This window comes from Plectropomus leopardus, chromosome 1, assembly GCF_026936395.1.
Source record: "Plectropomus leopardus strain MGB_pleo_1.0 chromosome 1, ASM2693639v1, whole genome shotgun sequence".
In the NCBI taxonomy this organism is placed as follows: Eukaryota; Metazoa; Chordata; class Actinopteri; order Perciformes; family Serranidae; genus Plectropomus; species Plectropomus leopardus.
The window spans coordinates 7,972,145-7,992,255 of NC_142176.1; the positions used below are offsets into that span (position 1 = coordinate 7,972,145).

At 40.1% G+C, this 20,111-nt stretch overlaps 1 protein-coding gene across 3 annotated transcripts in view; it reads right to left on the minus strand.

Moving 5' to 3' along the window:
• Window positions 1–20,111, minus strand: part of LOC121946268 (protein kinase C-binding protein NELL1-like) — a 453,829-nt gene that overhangs the window by 207,341 nt on the left and 226,377 nt on the right. For all 3 annotated transcript variants that reach the window (XM_088069950.1, XM_042490773.2, XM_088070003.1), the window contains one exon: window positions 16,425–16,553. In XM_088069950.1, the coding sequence (XP_087926076.1) occupies window positions 16,425–16,553 (129 nt within the window). The remainder of the gene's footprint in view (window positions 1–16,424; window positions 16,554–20,111) is intronic.

The following is a 20,111-nucleotide window of genomic DNA, read 5'->3' on the forward strand; positions in this document are numbered from 1 at the left end:
CATTGGCAATGTACAACACGAACATTGCTCCATCTCAAAAACAATTTAAAAGTAGTAATAGGACATAGCATGGAAACTTTGTGATACATGACCCTTCACTGTTTAGTTTATCTTATTTTCTGTGATATGGACATAACAATCGTACATTTACCCAACAGAAACAGATGCGCCGTGTTTAGTGTTTAAGGGAAAGCGCTTATTTGCAACACCTGACCACAGGAGGCTGTTTAAAGTTAAAGTGGTAAAACTAAAGAAAATACATCCACAAGTAGTCACAAGTAGTATATTATTTTTGTCTTATTCAGCCACATTTGATTTCAACTCTACTCAAACACAATTTCAGCTAGCTGGCATACATGGATGGAGACACAGAACAAAACAATATCCATTATTTTTCCACGCATGGACAGAGAAGAGATTATGAAATTTCATGATTTAGAGGTTGTCCATGATAAGCTATATATCATAAACTAGGCCAATGTAAAAGCCATAGCAAAGTTTAAATGATGGAAACCAGGGGTACACTTTGTTTCTGTTAACAGCATAAATGTCTTACTGAACAGGCACTGGCACAGAGCCCCAAAGTATCAGGGGGTCCCTGTCTTTCACCTGTAAAATGCCACTAAAACAAACATTTACCAGCCAGGAAGAGACTTACAAAGAGACACAAAAAGACAACAAAAGGATGTAAAGAGACCATAAAGAGACACATAATAACTACGAAAGGAGCAAAACCGCAAAGCCTGTGTTCTTTGCCTCTATGTAGGAAAGATGATGGGTCTTTTGCATATCCAGGGGCTCATTGCCTCATAATCCATCTATAGCTAGCAGTCTGGATATGTTATTAATCAATATAGGGCTTAACAGGTTATTAAAATGTACACATATTTCTGAGTAATTTATCAATCTGCCAAGTGAAAAGTCACAACTAATTCTTTAAACTCAGGAATCCAGGAGCTTACCTAACTCACTGCTATTTATTTATTTTTGGCCATTCAAATGCAACTGCTTCTTGACAAATTTAAATTCTCAACTTCTTAAGTTGAAGAGGATCATACAAATGCACCATTAATGTAGATTTATATGAGGCCAAACTGTCTGAGGAAAGAAAGAGCACAACCGATCTACTCTCCTTCAGTCCTCAAACCCTTATAAGCTGTGTCCTTTAAAGGAGGTGGACACTGAATTGGGACAAAGACAGCGTCTCATTGTTGCTGTGTTGCAGAACTAAAAATCAGTCAGGATGTGGAGAGTGAGCTTAGACTACACCGCTGCATGCATGTCTGTAACAACTCCATGATTGAGTGCTACAGGGTCAGCAAATAGCTATTCCCGGCAGAGTCTGCCTATGAAAGAAACACCAGGCCGTTTCTTTGGTTCAAACTCAAAGTGCAACTGCTGCTAGAGTTTACCACTGATGAGTGCTGTGGTTGCTCTGAGTGTTTCCCTGCATCACAGCACGCTGCAAACTGTCTGAAAACCCAAGCCCTATCATTTTAGACCAGACAGTCTGAGATATCTGAGCCCTGAGCTCTACAAAAACAATCTTTTAGTCAGTCTTTACAGAAATGTGGCTCATCTTAAAGGTGCATTTTGTAAGCTCTGGACCTAACTTTAGTTTAAAAACATCCAAAAAAATCATCTAACCCAAACAACAGAGTGTGAAGAAGTAACACCTTTGACAGTATGTCCAAGATGCCAATGTATTGTACTGCAGAGATATCCACTGCTAAGCAGCCAGGGACAGGCCATTACATCTGTCATAATACATCCTGGCCTGAGAGGCGATAGTGAGACACAGTGGCCTCTAGTGTGCCGCATGAGAGGATAAAGAAGATGAGCCTGCCGAAATCAATGGATTTAGCGTCGAAGTTACAGTCTCAGTTAATTATTTAGTTCAAGTGTGAGGAACAGAACAATGGCAGAAGCTCCTGGAAAACAATCGTTATCCCCAATACAAGCAGCGCCCGGAGAGAAGGAAAATTCCACAAAAAAGAAAAGAAGCGATGTAAGAAGAGGCAGAACTACAGCTTTCTAACAGTGGAGACAGCTCTTAGAGAGCAAAAAAGATGTGGTTTGATGCTCAACTCATAACGTTTCTTTTTGGTAAGTACCATCTAATATTGGCTATTTAATAAAACGTCTTTAGTGTAAATAATGACAACACAAACTGTAGGCTTACAGTTCGTGATAAACTTTTAAAATGGTGTGGTGTGACTGTTTTACTGTGGCGTTGCTAAAACTGAGCTTAGTAAGCTATAAAGTAAACTGTACACAAACGCCACACGTGAAGATCATTGGATTTTGGCCGGCTATATTCTTGCTCTGCTGTCAGTTAGCTAGGAGTTGCCTTTTTTTTAATTGATGACATTAATTGCGGCTGTATGGACACAGTAGAAGACTGACTTAAATAATGTCGACCAGTTCCCCTTATTGTAACTGCTTGGCATCACTGTTATGAAATGGGCAAGTTTTAAAGTTTGGAAACTTGGCTAGTTTTATATAAGGACATTACACTTTTTTTCACCTGTTTATCAGTACACTATCAAACAGGCTGATAATTACAAATAAGTCCTTAAAAAAGATAACAGAAGCGATATGATCTTTGCCTATATCAATGAAGACTATCTCAACAACAAGATACAAGGATTAGAAGGATAGTCTGCTTTACCGTTAATTTACCGAAAATCTGACAATCATTTTTGCAATCTGATGATATATCACAATCTAACTAAACTGAAAATAGGGAATAGCAAATTGTCTTAAAGCTTGGGGCAAAACACTGATCCATGCTAATGAAATAACACAGGCCTTTAGGTAATCTGCATTAACTCCCATTAGGCTACTCGGAGCAAATAAGTTTTCCGGGCTTCCGTGGGGGCTTCCAGGCTTGGATCCAATGGAAATTTGATCATTTTAGCCTGTAGACCATGCAGAGCAGCAAGCCCTCTGGCTGGAGGATTACCACCCCAATCCCCTACAGCTCAGAAATGGTCAGAAAATTGAATGGGAATAAGCAGGGATAAATAACCATATGAGGAATGAGGCGAGGGAACGGAGCGATGCCAAGGACAGCGTTGGCTATGTTGGAACACATGCAGTCAGCGTAGTGCAGATGGCAGAGATGGATGCCACCCAGAAGAGAGTTTGAGAAGTGGGATGTGAAGGGAGACGAGGGAGTCGAAAAGTAGCTCCGCAGACGCACACACTGTTGCTCAGTGAAATGACTGTAATTCATTACAGGTCTTTAACTGACCTTTTACCAGAGCGCTCACCCACTGTGACTCCGGCAGACCTCTGCCAGAGTTACACAAAAGGCTGAGTCAATCCACCCGCTGCACACAGAGAAGCGCTCTCCTCTCAGACTTACAGCAACATGGATAGAGCTTGGCGAGCAGCACTGCCTGTACTTCCAACACTGTCCTCTCTCTCATTATCTCTGTTTGAGCAGTGAAAAGAGGGGTTCTGTTGTTATTTTTACTCCTGGCCGTCTGTCGGCCTGTTTATTAGCAGGCAAGATGGTTTTCTCTAACCTTTGTTAAAGGATGATTCCAGTTTATTTCAACTGAAATCTTATTTTTCTAGCTTTTGTCACACCTCCTATCAGTTATGATAACACTGTACTCACCAACTTAAGCGCTTAATTGTGGAATCGCTACAGTGGTAGGGACAGTTGAATCCACAAGTCTGTCTGTAAACTGATACTTTAAAAGAGACCTATTATGCTTTTCCTCGTTTTTTATCACATCTAAAGTGTTACAATGTAGGATGTTCATATTCAATGTTCAATGTGAAGTAAACATATGAAAAAGTAATCCCTGTGAGCCAAAAGTCAGGCTATTCTGTTTCCAATGTCCTTTATACTTTTGAGACAAACAGACATTGGATTGTGATAGATTTCTTTACATGATCATCTGCTCCAAGCAAAGTACTACAAGTATTTACATTATGCAGCCCACACTGGTGCATGAAACTACACGATAACATCAGGTAAATATGCATCTTGGTTGTAATTTTTTTTCCTGATTTCAGATCATGTTTCCGCATGTCCAATTGTGAAGATTCTGGCTTAGAAGCTCTAAGGTACATTTTATAAGATTACACTGAACATATATAACGAGAATGTTATAATTTGCCTTCGCTTACTAGTTTTTACTGAACAGAACGTATCACAGTGTAACTCAGTGCAACCTCTGTCACTGGCAACCTCTGTCGGCCGGCGGCGGCTTAGAGGTACCGTTAAATAGCCGTTCTCCGCTGATTTCAACACAGATTTCTTGTTATTTTCTCTCAACATAACATTCCTCTGATGTCCACTTGACTCCACTGGCACAAAAATGGCACTGCATTTTGGAAATACTCTCAATTGTGTTATTAGCACACTTGATACTGAATGGATGACAATTCCTTTACTGTAGCAGCTTTTTTGTCTCTCTACATGGGGCCTTAACTTGCCTTAAGTGCAATTTCTGTAACAAATGACAATTAATGCTTTAAAAGATTTTCTCTTTAAGACTTTCTGTCTCTCTAAGACTGAATGTCCCCACGGCATAAGAGCATGGGGGTTTTATTGACTCTGATTCACCAAAAAAAGAAAAAAGAAAAAAAGTGAGTCACACTGGGCGTTGTTTTTGTACTTGTAGTACACATAAAGTGTCAGAGTACATAAAACAGCATCAAAATAGAGCTTGCTAATCAACAAAAATGCTACTGGAGAATCCCCCACAGCCCCTGACAGAGGTGCTTAAACCCTTATATCCCAAAATCATAGAAACATCCTAAAATCCTAGTAAAGTCCCAAAATCCTAGAAATGTCCCAAAATCCTAGAAACGTCCCAAAATCCAAGAAATGTCTCAAAATCCTTGAAACATCCTAAAATCCTAGAAATGTCCTTAAATCCTAGAAATGTCCTTAAATCCTAGAAATGTCGTATAACCTAGAAACATCCTAAAATCCGAGACATGTCCTAAAATCCCCAAAACATCCTAAAATCCAAGAAAACGTGTATGGGGCTGTTTCTACTTGCCTCTGGTCTCCTGTCATTTTCATAAATGTATCCCTGCTTTAAAGAAATAACTGGACATCTTGGGAAATACTCTTATTGAATTTCTAGCAGATTTAATAATACTGAATGGACGACACCTCATTCCCTTAGACAGCTTTTTCCGGCTCCTTCATGTGGGCTTAACTTGAATTAAATTGTCAAAGAACAATTCAAGGTTCATCCAAAGTGCACTTTCTATAATGAATGACAATTAATTCTTTAAAAGATTTTCTCTACAAGACATTCTGTACAAGACTGATGTCCCAGAACCCCAAGACATAAGATCATAGGGGGTTTTATTGACTTTGTAAGTACAGACATCATGCTGTCTTCCAATGTATTTAGACGCTGCTGGGAATGTCTGCGACTTTTGGGCTGATTACCAAACATGTGCTTTGTTTGGGAGGACAAACAACAAACTTTAGGAAGGGCACAGCTTACAGCAGGTTGTTGGCAGAGGCTTGCACTGCTGCCTTTTAGCGTGTCCTTGTCTTTATCTACCTTACTTACTGCCTATCTGTCCTCCTCTTTGTATCCCACCCCACCACGTTCCCCCGCTTTCAACCAATATACAGAAGTGAGGAGGAGCGGGCGCTGTTGCTCATTCGTTCCCTGTCATTACATCCTTGTTTTAACACGGTGGAGGCAGAGTTCCCACAGAGAACCTGATTGATTCGCAGAAGTACAAACACAGCCAATTACTCTTTAATGCCACTGAGTGAGAGCCAATTCAGCCAGCGGCGCTCGCCGATGCCACAAAAGACAGACGCACATCGCTGCTTCCATCATCGCGGGCTGGATAAGGACAAATGAGGATTATCTAAACTGCCCCAATCAATAAGTCACTTTTTATGCATCAGGCCTCTCAGCGCACATCACATTAGCTCCCATCAGCGCTGCATTGAGAACATTAATGGTAATGACTTGACACTGAAGTGGTCTGAGATATAGGATGAGTAAAACCTTTTGCTGCACATTAAAGGTGTGTATTTCCATGTTTCTGTGGCTCCTGGTGTTGTTATGTGTGACCAGACTCTGCAGGGAAAAGTAAGTAGAAGCTGTCAGTTTTAGCGGATTAGCTGTAGCATAAGGGCAGGTGCTGCACTCCGGGTGGAGACACATCGTGTTTTCCTGAGCTTATCTAAAAAACCCAGGACAGCTACACACACACATACCACACACACACTTGCGCTCACACACACCTTCAATCACACTGTGGAAGTCCTGCAGGGAGGCTCTGCCCTTGATTAGCACATTTCCAACCTCTGCGGATATGATTCCAGCAGGTTTGCACTCTAAGGGATCTGTCTGTTTTTCTGTCTGTTTGTAGCTGCAGCCTCCCGCCAACATAAACCTGTCCAGCTGTGTGACTGTCCATCTATCAGTCAGTCAATGTGCTGGTCTGTCCCACCCAGAAGCCCAGCTCATCTCAGCTCATCTGCAAACACACGATAACAGCAACTCCATCGGCACCAGCAACATGGAGAGACAAAATGGGCAAAATCCTCCACAAATGACTTCCTAAATCCTAATTCATCGGTCCAGGGTGTATGGGATATGGATATGCTATCAGCTGTGAACATCTCAGCCAACAGGGCTCAGGACATTAGGACACACTATATGGGGGGTATTTACTGAACCAGCAACCAAAGCCTCCACCAGGGAGTTCAGAATAACTGACAAGACAACCAAAACAATGGCTGCAGTTACATGCACACTCATGTTCCCCTATTATTCCAAATATGACAATATTCTGAATTTGACGCAGATCATACAATCAGCTGCACCAGTTTGCAAGGCTGTGGTAGAGATGCATACCCAAAAGAAAATCTAAGAGATCTACCAAAGGTGCAATTTGAAAAAGCCATATTATCTGTTTTACTGTGACAAAATCTTATATTTTCTTATCCGAGATAATAAATCTCATCTAGCACCATATGCATTAGGTTGTCAAAAGTGTTTAAAGGTAACTGGTGTTGTTTTTTTTTGTAGTAAAACATTCAACCTCTTTTTCAATGACAAGATCTGACAAGAAATCAGTCTGAAAAGTGATTTGCATGGTTGTCACATCCAAAATGCCTATTTAGAGAAAACTACACAATCAACAAAGTAAGTTTGCTTCGTGCAAAGCATTCACAAGAGTTTCTTCATTCCCATTTACATCCCATTTGCTGACAACAACAGGACTCATGCAACGATAAAAACATGAGTAAATGGTAGCACACTGAGATGCTTTTGCCAAAAATTTGTCAAAACTTCTTCTATTCACATTGTTCTCTCTAGTCACATGTGCAATGACATGTTTAAAAACAGGTTTTTCTCAGGTTTGCTTTGTTAACAAGATCGCTTATTTTAAGGATCAGAAAAATACTGAAACAGGGAAAGCAAATTAAACACTACACTTATTTTATTGTTTTGTGTGTGCTTTGTATAGTTTGTTTTAAAGATCCCTTTAACACCTAGATTGGTATCAGTTTTCTTGTGTTGTGTTCAGAGGCCTTTTACAAGCATGTAAACCTCTGACAATTGAAAAAAAGGTTTGATTTCTTTATTAAACACGGGAAAAAAATACAATAAGCAACTCAGCAAGAAATGTGTGACATTTGAAAGAAAAAAAGTAAAAGGTGATTTAAAAAAGACCTTAAAAATGACCTTACTGCAAATTATTAAAAGCTAGGTCAAAATAGCCAGAAAACTATATTTATAATTCTTATAATTATATATTTAAAACTAGGACAAATGACAGAAAATAAATAAATGTATACATTTTAGCACTTTCTTCTGTAATTTTCTTGTTGCTTTATGTTTTTTTTTCTGTGTTTTACTTTTTTTTCTTTTTTGCTTAATTTTAGGTTATTTTCTGGAAACCTTTTACATTTTTTTGTCTTCTTAAGTTGCTTGCTTAACATACATTCCTCCCTTGTTTTTAAAAGAAATCAAGCCAATTTCCTCAGGTTTCAAAGGTTTATAGATATACTATGCAGGACTTTCCTTAAATTGAAAATTAAGGATGAGTGATTTTTGCACTTTCTTGTTTGCTCTTTGCAACCAGCATATGCAAAACTGACCAAGATACTGATTACAGCCGCTCATAAGCCACACTCACACCCACTCTATCGATTTTATTTAAATCACCATATGGACGCGCCTGAGACTGATGTGGCTGCATCTATTTGTGGCACTGACAGCTAGCTCTAAAGTGATATTATCGAGCCTTTATTCAATTAATGCAACTCTATGTAATTAGCCGCAGCTCCAAAGGACAAGTGCACTGATGATTTTATTATCAAAATGTTAGCTTTTTCACTGCTTTTACTACTGTAAATTGTAATTAGTTCTTTTTCTCTGTGAAGTTCATCATGTCAGAAATTGGTTCAAGATGTTCCAGTAGTAGTGAATGTGGCATTATTAGCACCAAAGTTACGGTATATTAGTGAGTAAAAGCTGTACAGAGAGAGAGCAAAAAGAGAGGAAGAGCTGAAATCTGCTGTGGTGTCAGCGGAGACAGACTGGAGATCAGGGTCATCATAAAGTGCCTCCCCAGAGCCTGTTAGATGAGGGGACACATCAGAGAGTCAGTCCCTGAACCCAGGGAGTTCGGCTGCTCCAGAGTTAAATGAAAGCTAGCTGAACAAACAGAAATAGCTCCTTTAGGCTTCATATGTCGGCCTCACACTGGGCTCTAATCTTGTTACTCACAGTGGAAAAACAAGCGCGGAATAACAATAGTGTTGACCATGTTCACGAAACATCTCCATGTTCATACATTCACACACACATACACACACAACCTCACAAACACTTGACACTACAGGTTGACTGATAGTGGATTTTTAAGGGCTGACATAATAATCAAAAAGACAACAGCTAATTCATCGGCCAATATCACCCATGCTCCAAAATCCAAGTAACAAATGCCTAAATACATAAACAAATCTGGAACTGAACATCAAATTAACTGAGATTATGGCATTATTTCAACTTTGTACTGAGTATTTTGTAACTGGCATTTAACAGGGCTAAAAAGTTTTATGTAATTTTGTATTTTCTCAGTGATTTATAAAACATAAAAAAATGAAGTCAAAACCTCCACCTATGCCTGACACATGTATAAAATGCTCAAGGGCATACCTATATTTTTATGATTCATCTTAAACTATAGTTACATTGATTAACAAAAGACACACAAAGAATTATTTAATTGTACAGATATGAATAATGAAATTAAAAGTATAACTCCCACTTAAGGCGGCTACGCCTGTGCAATGATGTCTCCCTATGACACGAGTTATGAAAGGGGATGTTGCAAAATGGTAAAATAGTAATGCGTACGTATGTGTACATCTGTCTCTGTGTGTGCGTGTTTCTTTAAAGTTTGGTCACATTACGTATATCTGTTTAGAAGATATGCACTATTTTGTTATAGCCTCCCTGTCCCACCGCTTTAGCCATTTGGCATGAACACAAACACACACACACTTGACCTCCATGTCAAATTTCTGCCTCATAGGGCAAAAACTACAGCCCTTAAATTTGTGGACTGACCAATCAACAGAGCAAGCTAAAGATGGTTTGTGGGCCAAATAAAACTGCAGCATAAAGCAGCCCTAGCCGTTTATTGACAGCAATGTGAAGTGGTGACAGAGTCATAGCATTGTATCAAATACATGTTAATGTAGCCCCAATTAAACTTAGCAACTTAACAACTACTCCAACCAAAACACAAAGCTTGTGGAGTGGCGAAATGCATCCACCTTTATATGTAAAACAAGGGCGAGTCAGTGTTTGAGTTGCACATAAGAGCTGCTAGAGAACTACAGGGCACAACAGGAGCTAATGCTGCTATTAATGTGTGTAGAGTGACCCGTGAGGGTTCTTAACAGCAGGAGAATCCTCCACAACAACCTCCTGAGACCATTTCTATGGAAATAAGCTTCGACTTTGCATATGTGAAAATACTTGACTCGACTTGAGCTTTCTACTAACTGCTCTGACTCTTCCCTAATGTGCCCGCCCATAAACATTTCCAAGGACGCGCCATGGTGATGGAGCCTTTAATTTGAAACATGGAAGAGCAAGGAGGTGCACAGAGGAGGCACTTAAAAGGCTGTAAAACAAAAAAAAAAGAGAGAAAGAAAAAAAAGCTTCCTGCCGAATGGGAGATCATTTGAGCATATTGGGAAAAGAAAAAGGGTCCGTATAACCCTGAGAACACACTGATATGCAATGAAAGAAAGATTTGCACTATCTAGGTGCACTTTGCTTCAACATCAGTCCCATGCTGGGATTTCACCCAGCGTGGAAATAGACATACAGAGCAGCCTCTGTGGTAACAACCGGCCATTTGGGAGGAGGGTCCCTGCAGCACTCGGCTAGGAAACAGGGAATTATGTTGTTTGTCCTCAGCTGATGCAACTATTCTCAACATCAGCAGCTTTAGCTCTTTCTTTATCCGGGGCTTTATTGTGAGAGGGCTGAACCAAATGTGGACATTTTTTAGGTTCCGATTAACAAGCTGTCAGCAGAACAACAACAGCGATGTTAATGCCTGTGTCCTCTGGAGCTGAGAGAGGATAGAGTAGATCTGCTGGGACTCTAAGAATATCACTGACAGCATAAACAAGAGCTGATGAGGATAATAAGCCTATGATAAGCCCATTAGCACAAACGTGAGAAATAACAGTATGCTGAATGAAGCAGCATCAGGTGGTGTGACACACTGAGCTGGAAAAAGAACACAACCCACGAGATGTAGGCAGTGCTTTTTAACAATGGCAATTAGCACTTTAACACACGAATTACAGTGTTCGCTGTATTCTTGTCTCACAGGACTTATCTGATAATAATAGTAGAAAAGGTTATATAAAGGAGTATAAAAAGACATACACTGTCACCTCACAACCTGCTTTTACCTGCACAATGTCAGTCAAATATGTGCTGCCCAGAAAGAGACGCAAAATGATCACAAAGACACAAAAGTACAACAAACAGCTGCAAAGACACACAAAATGACTTACAATGATTACAAAAAGCAGCAAAAAACCACAAACAGACCACAAAGAGTCAAAAAGCAACCACAAAGAGATTCAAAATGGCTACAAAAGACACACAATTGCTACAGAGATTTAAAGCAGTGACACAGATTTAAATCAGTTAGAAAGGCACAAAGAGACTTGCAATGACTACGAACAAGAGAAAGAAAAAAAACACAAAGAGATACAAAATGACTGCAAAGCAACTACAAAGAGATGCTAATCAGCTGCAAAGTCATAAGGAGACTTCAAATGACTTCAAAAAGGAAAAAAAACTCACAATGAGACACAAAGGAACAACAAAGACACTCAAAATGGCTACAAGGAGACACGAAATGACTACAAAGAGATGTAAATTGACTACATATATATAAAAATGGCTACAAAGAGATGCAAAGTATTTACAAAGGGACGCAAATTAAGAAATGCAAAGCAACTAAATACAAATTTTAAATGGCTGCAAAGAGATACAAAAATACTGCAAAGATATGCAGAGTACTACAAAGAAATACAAAAAGACCACAAAGAGATGCAAAGCAACTACAAAAAGATCTCAGCTGCAAAGGCACAAATACAGTTAAAGTGACAAAAATAGGGGGAAAAGAACCACAAAGAGCCACAAAATTACTACAAAGAGATGCAATTTGACCACAAAGAAATGCTAAGCAGCTACAAATAAATGCAGAACAGCTGCAGAGAGACACGAAACAACTGTAAAGAAATACACAGCAACTACATAAAGTTTTAAAAATGGCTACAAAGAGGCACAAAATGATTACAAAAAGGGGCAAAGTCACCAGACACAAGACCACAGAGACATGTGTAACAACTATAAAGACACACAAACTATCTAGAAGGAAGCTGAATACCTGAAAAGTATGTGTTTTGCACCTATGTAGGAAACGGGGTGGGGGTCTTCCACATGTCTCTGCCAAGGGGCCTATTGTCTTGTAATAGACCCATGGATGGAGTGTTTGGAAATTGCATTTTCTTTCCGGTTTCCCAGTGTCTGATTTTCCCCTGCAGTCTAAAGACATGCAGTTTAATACAACTGGCGTGAGCGTCTCTATGCGTCAGCCCTGAGACTGACCTGTCCAGGGTGTCCCCGCCTCTTGGTATGTCAACTGGGACCCTAAAAGAAGCAGGTATAGCTAAGTAATGGATGGGTATATAAATATCCTCATCCAGAGGACAAGGTGATGACGGGATGTTAAAGGTCTTTCACATACAGTAACTGTGGGGAAAACATGCACGGGTTGATGGCCCTCAGCACAGTAATTTCACGTAGAGTCCATCCAGCCTTCATGTGTTCGTGCTGTTGCTGAGGCAGAGCCAGCAGGCCAGCAGTAAGCCCTGTTGGAGCCTTTGAATTGCTGAGTGTTGACAAGTCCAATCAATAGCAACCACTGCCTTCTCCCAGGCTTCCTCTAGGATTAGAAAGTATTTCCCAAGCTGGAGAGAGGAGGAACAGCTGCCTTAACATCCAGTATGCAGAGCGTTGCTTCCAACTGGGCTCATCTCTTAAGAGCATCTAGAAAGATGCCAGCCCATATGCAGTAATATATATTTAATGGAGTAAATAAAAACACAGGCCTTGGGTGGGCAAGCCAGCAAGGCTCAAATCATCATTAGTGTGCGCCTATGTTTGTGTTTCTACATGTGCGCATATTCTGCATATGCAGGCACATTTCTACTCGCAGAGATTTTGCAGATGGCATATTAACACATTCATCACATTCTCTTGCTGGTGAAGGAATCAGGCATGCGTCATACATGCTGTAGCAGGCTGACAAAATATGCTGCAGCTTCATTGACTTCCAGCACCAGAGAAAAGCATTTTTCATCAAAAATCGCAGCCCTTCTTCTGAGTGTCATAAATCAGTAAAATTGGAACTCACAGACAAACTTGCTAGAATAAGCTTAATTTACTCTTTGCAGTGAAGTGTCTCTCCTGAGTTGTGGATAAATGTCCACATCTTCGGTAAAAAGTTTACCTTCAGTAAAAAGTTAATTTAGTTGATTGTTGTTTTTACATCAGTAGGCAGGTTTCCATTAACCCTTAAATTGTACAAACTGAAATTGCAAATATAAAGTACACCTGATGGAGACACATCAATTTAAAAAAAATTCCATTTATCCCAAAAAACATTTTACTACACTTGAATGACGTGGTATTTCAGGCAATCTGAAAAAGCCATATTTTGCAAAAATGCAATGGAAACACTTTTTTCCATTGCATTCACACACTGTTCTAGGTCACATGATGCTATGGCTATACTTGTCAATAACAACTGGCTCCCTCAAGCATGATGCAGCAGGCGCTACATAAGATTTTATCACATCGCATAACTCTTCAAAAATTATGCGGATCATCCAAAAGTTTTGAATCAACAATTACAATCACCTCCCAGAAAACCCTCATACGTGAGTGGGCAAGTGGATTGCCTTTCCATTTTTGTTCCCATTAGCAACAACCCGCTCTACCTCTGAGCCACAGTCACCCTGCAAATATCCATTTGAGAATAATAAGGTATTTAACTTAAAGCAAGAGAGAGTATTGGGATAGTCCGATAGTCCGGGCTCTGCTTAAATCCCCTGGTCCCTCCTCAAACAGCCCTCTGATTACAAGTAAATAATCTCATCCTCAGTCACTCGGCTGCATATTAAAACATTTATGAGGATATAATGGTCACATTTAATGACAGCTCAGAGCCGCAGTCAGACACAATCTCTGGTTATAAAGTAGGTGACAAGAGGAGAAATTAATTTGTTCTGTAAAACATCTATTAGGAAATCAGTGACACTCCATCAGACTGCTGGTCTTTGTTTATATCGCAAATAAAACAACGACAAAAAAAAAAAGATTACTCGAGTCTGCTGTGTAAAACATGTCATCCTAAGCCAATTTATGTTGGAGGTGAGAGTGAAGCCCTGTCAAATATCACTATACTGTACCACAAGGATTCCAGCTAATCCAGTCACAATAGAAGTTTGAGCTGCCTTTAGGGAGCAACCCCCAAACACGCATAATGCCGCCACAGCCAATAGAGCCGTGGCTTCCCGATTTACATAGTTGATCTGACAATCAGCGTTTCCCAGCCCTCACTCATACGGTGTGGGACTGTTGTGGCTTGGAGTGGAGCTCTGGGTAAACCTCTTTACCATGCAGATCAAACAGAGGCAGATAGACCAGAGGGCTCACGGCCCCCGTTTAGCGAATTCAGTCTGCCGTGGCTGCGACCCAAAGACAACTGCAACGAGCATCGAGCAAATCCTTCAATCCGCCGACTGCCGCTCCCAAGCCTCTTAATCAAATAAGGCCATTAGCTCCATCACAAGTACTCTGGGCCTCCAGCATGCGCCGACTGGGGCTTTTACACCGCCAACTCCACCAATCAGCAAACCGGAAGCTCCCTCACACTCTCAGTGACTTTTTCAGAAAGGCTGGGATGTTGAGAATATTTGTGAAATGAGTCTCAAAACTCAAATCATATGTTTTCCAAGAAAAGTGAGGCCGACACTACTTGAAACAACAAGTACTTTCATTTAAGACTGAAAACAGTGCTGTAAAAACTAAAAGTGTGTATTTTGGGATTGCAGATGGAAAGTGTGCTCTACACTCTAGACTGGGGATGAGTTCCTAAATACACCCAGATTTTTTCTGGTCCAGGTAAAATTTAAATCTAACGAAAACTTTGAAAAGCCAAACAGCATGAGCAAAAATTTCACAACAACCTAAATGGACTGTGGCTGTGCCAACTCACTGAATTAAAATCCTGGCAAATATCCATTTTCTAAAAACCACGAGTGAACAGACTGACTTTGCACCTTGCAGACAGCACACTGGTTTAAAGTCATTTTTGGGATGTAACTAAAGAACCACTTGCAGATTTTGAACATGCCTAAAATAGGTAATACAACACTGCAAATATTAAGACGGACTAATTCTTTCTTTTTGGTACATATTATGCGGTTGCATGCATGGACTCACTTAGTGAAACATATTTTGTTGTACATTTATTATAGTCCAATGTATACAGTTGAGAAGGACACCAAACAGCAGCATCCTTTATGCAAGCAATCACCTACTCCATGTCATCCACGTATGCTTATTGTTGGTCTTCTGGGTTTTATTTTCAACAACAAACTTCTTTTCAGCTTCTGAAGTATTGATTACATTACGCCACATTTATTTTTCCAAAGCAACTTTAAATTCCTTCATGCGAGCAATAGCTGGATCTCGATTCTGCCTAATCACACTACAAAAAAGCTCCGCTTTTTCATCAGATGATATTGAAACTTATAAGTGTGTGCTTTCTCATTTTCCAAGTGCTATTAGATTAAATTAATGGCCTGAAAATCTACTTAAAACTCAATGGTATCCTTTGGAAAATGGCCAACAGTAATGTAAAATACCAATAATAGAATAAGCATGCTAAGTTCTCAAACCAAAGGTTCTAAGGTCCTATAATGAAACAGTTTAAAGGATAAAACACCCTCAAAAACAATCACTTGTATGCTTGTTATTCACCATGTTTTATGTTGAATTTGTCAAGAAAACTTTGTTTCTTTGCATGCCTCCAGGGTGAATGAAAAATAAAAAAACAGAAAATTCTTAACGTATTGAAGTAAATGGGGGCCACCTTTAACATCACCAAAACAACATCAAAGCATCTTTTGACAGCCCTCACATCACTCATAGGTGAGTGACAGCTGAACTTCTGGACTGGGGAAATGAGACTTGGATCATTCTGCACGAGTTGTGTGAGGGTTTGTAAACACGTGTTTTTATATAGTTTTGATGTGAAACGTGTCCCCTATTTAATACATCAAGAACTTTCTCTGTTTTTGTATTCTTTGTTCACCGTGGAGACATGCTATGACAAAAATTGAGTTTCCTTATGAATTCAGTGTAGCACAGAGTGAGTAACTGATTTAGAAATAGTCATTTTGGGGTGAAATATTCATTTATTCAATTGTCTAAACCGAACTTGGCCTTAAACACTGGTCAAATGTTCACCAACAACAGCACATCACAGATCTTGCTCGTCTCTCAAAATTTACAAATCCCTGCACTTAGTCAGATCATTCATGCCACACTTTCAGCTGTCCTTTCACAGCTAACCAAACTGCTTTCTCAGACCAAAGCTTGCACCCCTTATAACCAGCCATCATCATGTCACACAGTCAGTGTGTTAATAGCAGCTTATCCAGAACAAATGCTCCCAAAACAATGCACTAACCGCTGACACACTGCCAGCCATATGTGCTTATATGCTTTTAGCATCTTGGGCTAATAGCTTTAAAGAGTCAGTCACATAAGCTGCAGCTCAGTCTGTGGTCCTACCTTCACAGTAAGTGGAGTCCCCGTGGATGGAGGCGTAGCCGCTCTTGCATTCACACTCTGCTTTAGTATTCCGATTTTTACACTCAGAGTTTTCTCCACAAATCAGTCCCTCTGCACAGAAGTCGTAACCTAAGAAAAAAAGTTTTTGATTAACTTCGGACTGGACACAGAGATGAAAGCAGACGAGTAACCTTGTACCTTTCACCCATAATACAGTGGATGACAAGAAACTTGATGTATGAAGTTTATGACTGCTGTACATTTGGTGCAATAATAAAAGTTTGTCTTTTATGACACTTTACACACACAAACAATACAAAAGAAGCATGCACACATTAACATGCTGCTCATGTAGGGAGATTGCAGAGCATGTTATCCATCCAGACAATCGAGTGAAAGAGTCACTGGTGTGCTGCTCTATAGCATACAACATTGAGTTCCTCTGGTATTTGACAAAAATGAGCTTAATCAAGGTTAAAGGGACTGTTCACCCAAAAATCAAAAATATTTTTTGTCCTCTTACCTGTAGTGCTAGTTATCAATCTCCATTGTTTTGGTGTGAGTTGCTGAGTGTTAGAGATATCAGCCATAGAGATGTCTGACTTCTCTCCAGTATAGTGGAACTAGATGACTCTTGGCTTGCAATGCTCAAAGCACCAAAAAATATATTAGAAAAAAAATCAGACCCAGAAAGCATGACCCAGTTACTCAAGATAATTCCCAGACCTAACAGTGAGCAGTTTCATGTAGGAACTATTTTCTAATGCTAATGTTAAGAGGGATCTACTGCTAGCTTTTGGGTGGTGAGTGCCATCTAGTTCCACTCTATTTATGATAATTATAATGAAAATAATAATAATAAAAATAAATAAATAATAATAAACTTTATTTATATAGCACTTTCCTTAATAACGTTATGAAGTGCTATTCAGAAAAGCAACAGATAAAAACAACAACTTTCAAATTAAGTGAACAAGTAAACACATTTAAAAAAAAAATCTTCTCATAAATAAAATATGAAATAAGATGATGACATCATGATAAGGGGACATTTAGCTCTGTTGTGCAGAAGCTACAAAACGGAACTTATCAAACAGATGGATCAACGGTGGAGAAATACATTATGTTGCCGTAGAGGTTTGAGAGGTTTCTGTGGGTGTTTTGATACTTTCTTTGAGTGATTCTGGGCACTATTTCAATCCATCATAACTTGTGCATCCAACATAAATGAAGCTGCTATCCTTCAAAATAAAGCAAACAACATACTTTTAGAACCATGTCTCAAGGTCACAGTGGTGATTGAGGGATTTCTTAAATGGATGTCAACAGTGTGAGGTCATTAGCACCGTGACAAGGTCAGGATTCCTCACCGGCTTTCCACCTGTGAACAAACGTATCTATTGGAACACATGGCACTGACTGTTTGTGGTGATGGACAGGAGCTTTAACCCTGCCCGGCCTGCCACAATACAGATCTTTTTTTCTGCTTTAACCAAACCAGACTGAGATCCTTCAAATACATGGAATGACAGATAGACAGAGAATCAGTCTGACAGATAAGGAGGCAGGCAGACAGACAGACAGACCGACAGAGGTAATTGTCTCCTGCTCGTAAGTATGAGCTGATGTGGCCCATCATGTCACGTAACATAAGACAGACTAGCTGCACATAAAAGCCCTGAGAGGCAGGGAGCCTGGGGAGCCATTACTGCGGAAAGAGCTGTGTCTGCATTATCCGTCCTCCACCATGTACAGCAGCAACCCATCAAATAGTGTATACATGTAAAATGACTGATAACACATGGAACAGCACACACACGTGTGAATGTGTATATGTGCGCTTATGGTTTAGTACAGTTTTGCTCCAACACCTCTGAAGGAAGAAACTAGAATTGCTGTCTTGCAGCTGTATACCTCCGCGAACCAGTCAAGTTGTGCCTACAGTTTAAATCCATGTCTATGAAAAAAACATGGATGCATCACAGGCATCTTGTCTTCTGCAGCACATAAGATTAGCAACTCTTCACAGTGGACACTCAAGATTAGTGTCACTAATTCAATATCTAATCAAATTTCTCAACATCTGTTCCTGAATTATGGCGTTCAATGGTGGAAATTGTTTTTGCAGAACATTATAAAGTCACAGAGACCTGGACTTTTGACCTATGACCACAAAAATCGAATCACTTCATCTTTGAGTCCAATTATACGATTGTGAAAAATGTCAAGAAATTCCCTTAAGGTGTTCTTGAGATATCATTTTTACAAGAATGCAAGGGACACAAGGTCACAGTGACCCTTGAGCACCAAAGTCTCATCAGTTCATCCTTGACTTAAAGTGGCCATTTGTGCCAAAATAGAAAAGAAACTCCTTCAAGGTATCCTGAGATGTCGCATTCATAAAGAATGAGACAGGCTAGGTCAGAGTGACCTGGTCCTTTGACAACAAAAATCTAATCACCAAGTCCAATTGGACGTTTGTGCTAAATTTAAAGAAGTTCCCTCAAGATGTTTTGAGATATCGCCTTCCATGAGAAGGGGACAGAGGAACAGATTGGACAACTGAGGAACATGCCTCCAGTCAACACAGCAGTTGTGTTTGTGATAGCTGGATTTTTGATGTGCTGTATGTGTAACACAAATCAGTATGGATATGTGTATATATTTCAGTAAAACAGAGGGGCATGAACACTCAGTGACTAGTGTGTAATTACCAGTTTAACAGAGCCAGTGTGACTTTGAGGAAGAGTGAGGCACAAGTAAACATCGCAGCGGTTTCAAAGTACTGAGTGACACAGTGGAGAAGAGGTCTGGAGATGATCAGGAAGTAATGACTGTCTCTGAGTGTGACAAATCGTGGATGTGGGTGTGTGTGTGTGTGTGTGTGTGTGAGACAGTGAGGGAGCGTAGTAGGGAAGAGGCACTGTGACTCCATCAGTCTCTAATTGTTAGCTCTGACTGTATAAACTCTGCTTTCTCACTTCTCTCCACTCATCTCCCTCGTCTCCTTTCAACACAATAAGTCTTACTTTTCCTGATCTTCCTCTCCTGCCCCCTCTCCTCATCCTTCTCCTTTCTGTTTCTCTTCTCTCAACATATGAAGTCTTATCCTCTAACTTTCTTTTCATCTTCCTCTCCTCTCATGTGCTTTATACCTCCCCTCTACTTTCTTTTCAGCATAGCAGGTCCAAGACTTTCCTCTGCTCTCCTTCATGTCTTCTTCCTTACACTCTTAACCTCTCATCTTCTTTCTCCGCTTCCCTTTCCGCTGTCTTCTCCTGGCCTTCTCTTTTACATTCTTTTCATCATCCTCTCTTCTAAATACAGTGAGTCTAAGGCCCGCTGCTTATCTAACCGAAATGAGAGCGCAATTTCCTTCGCTCGCAACCTCTCCCGGGTTTCTTTCATTATGGCTCTATAGCTGACAGCCTCCTACAGTTTGTTTATTCAATGTATTTACTGAATTACCGGTGGCTATTTACCCCGTAGTACCTCTCTGCCAAAGCAGTGGGGCGCAGGCAAATTGGCATAGCAGGTGCTCTATAGCAGACAGACCAATCTGCTCTGATAGGTATCCCAGCCAAGAAGTACTCGTACCCGGTGGAAAGGGAGAGAAACAGAATTATTGCAGAGGCGCGGCCTGAATCAGCAACCACCAGACTGGCTGTGTTTACTTCTCGCAGTGGC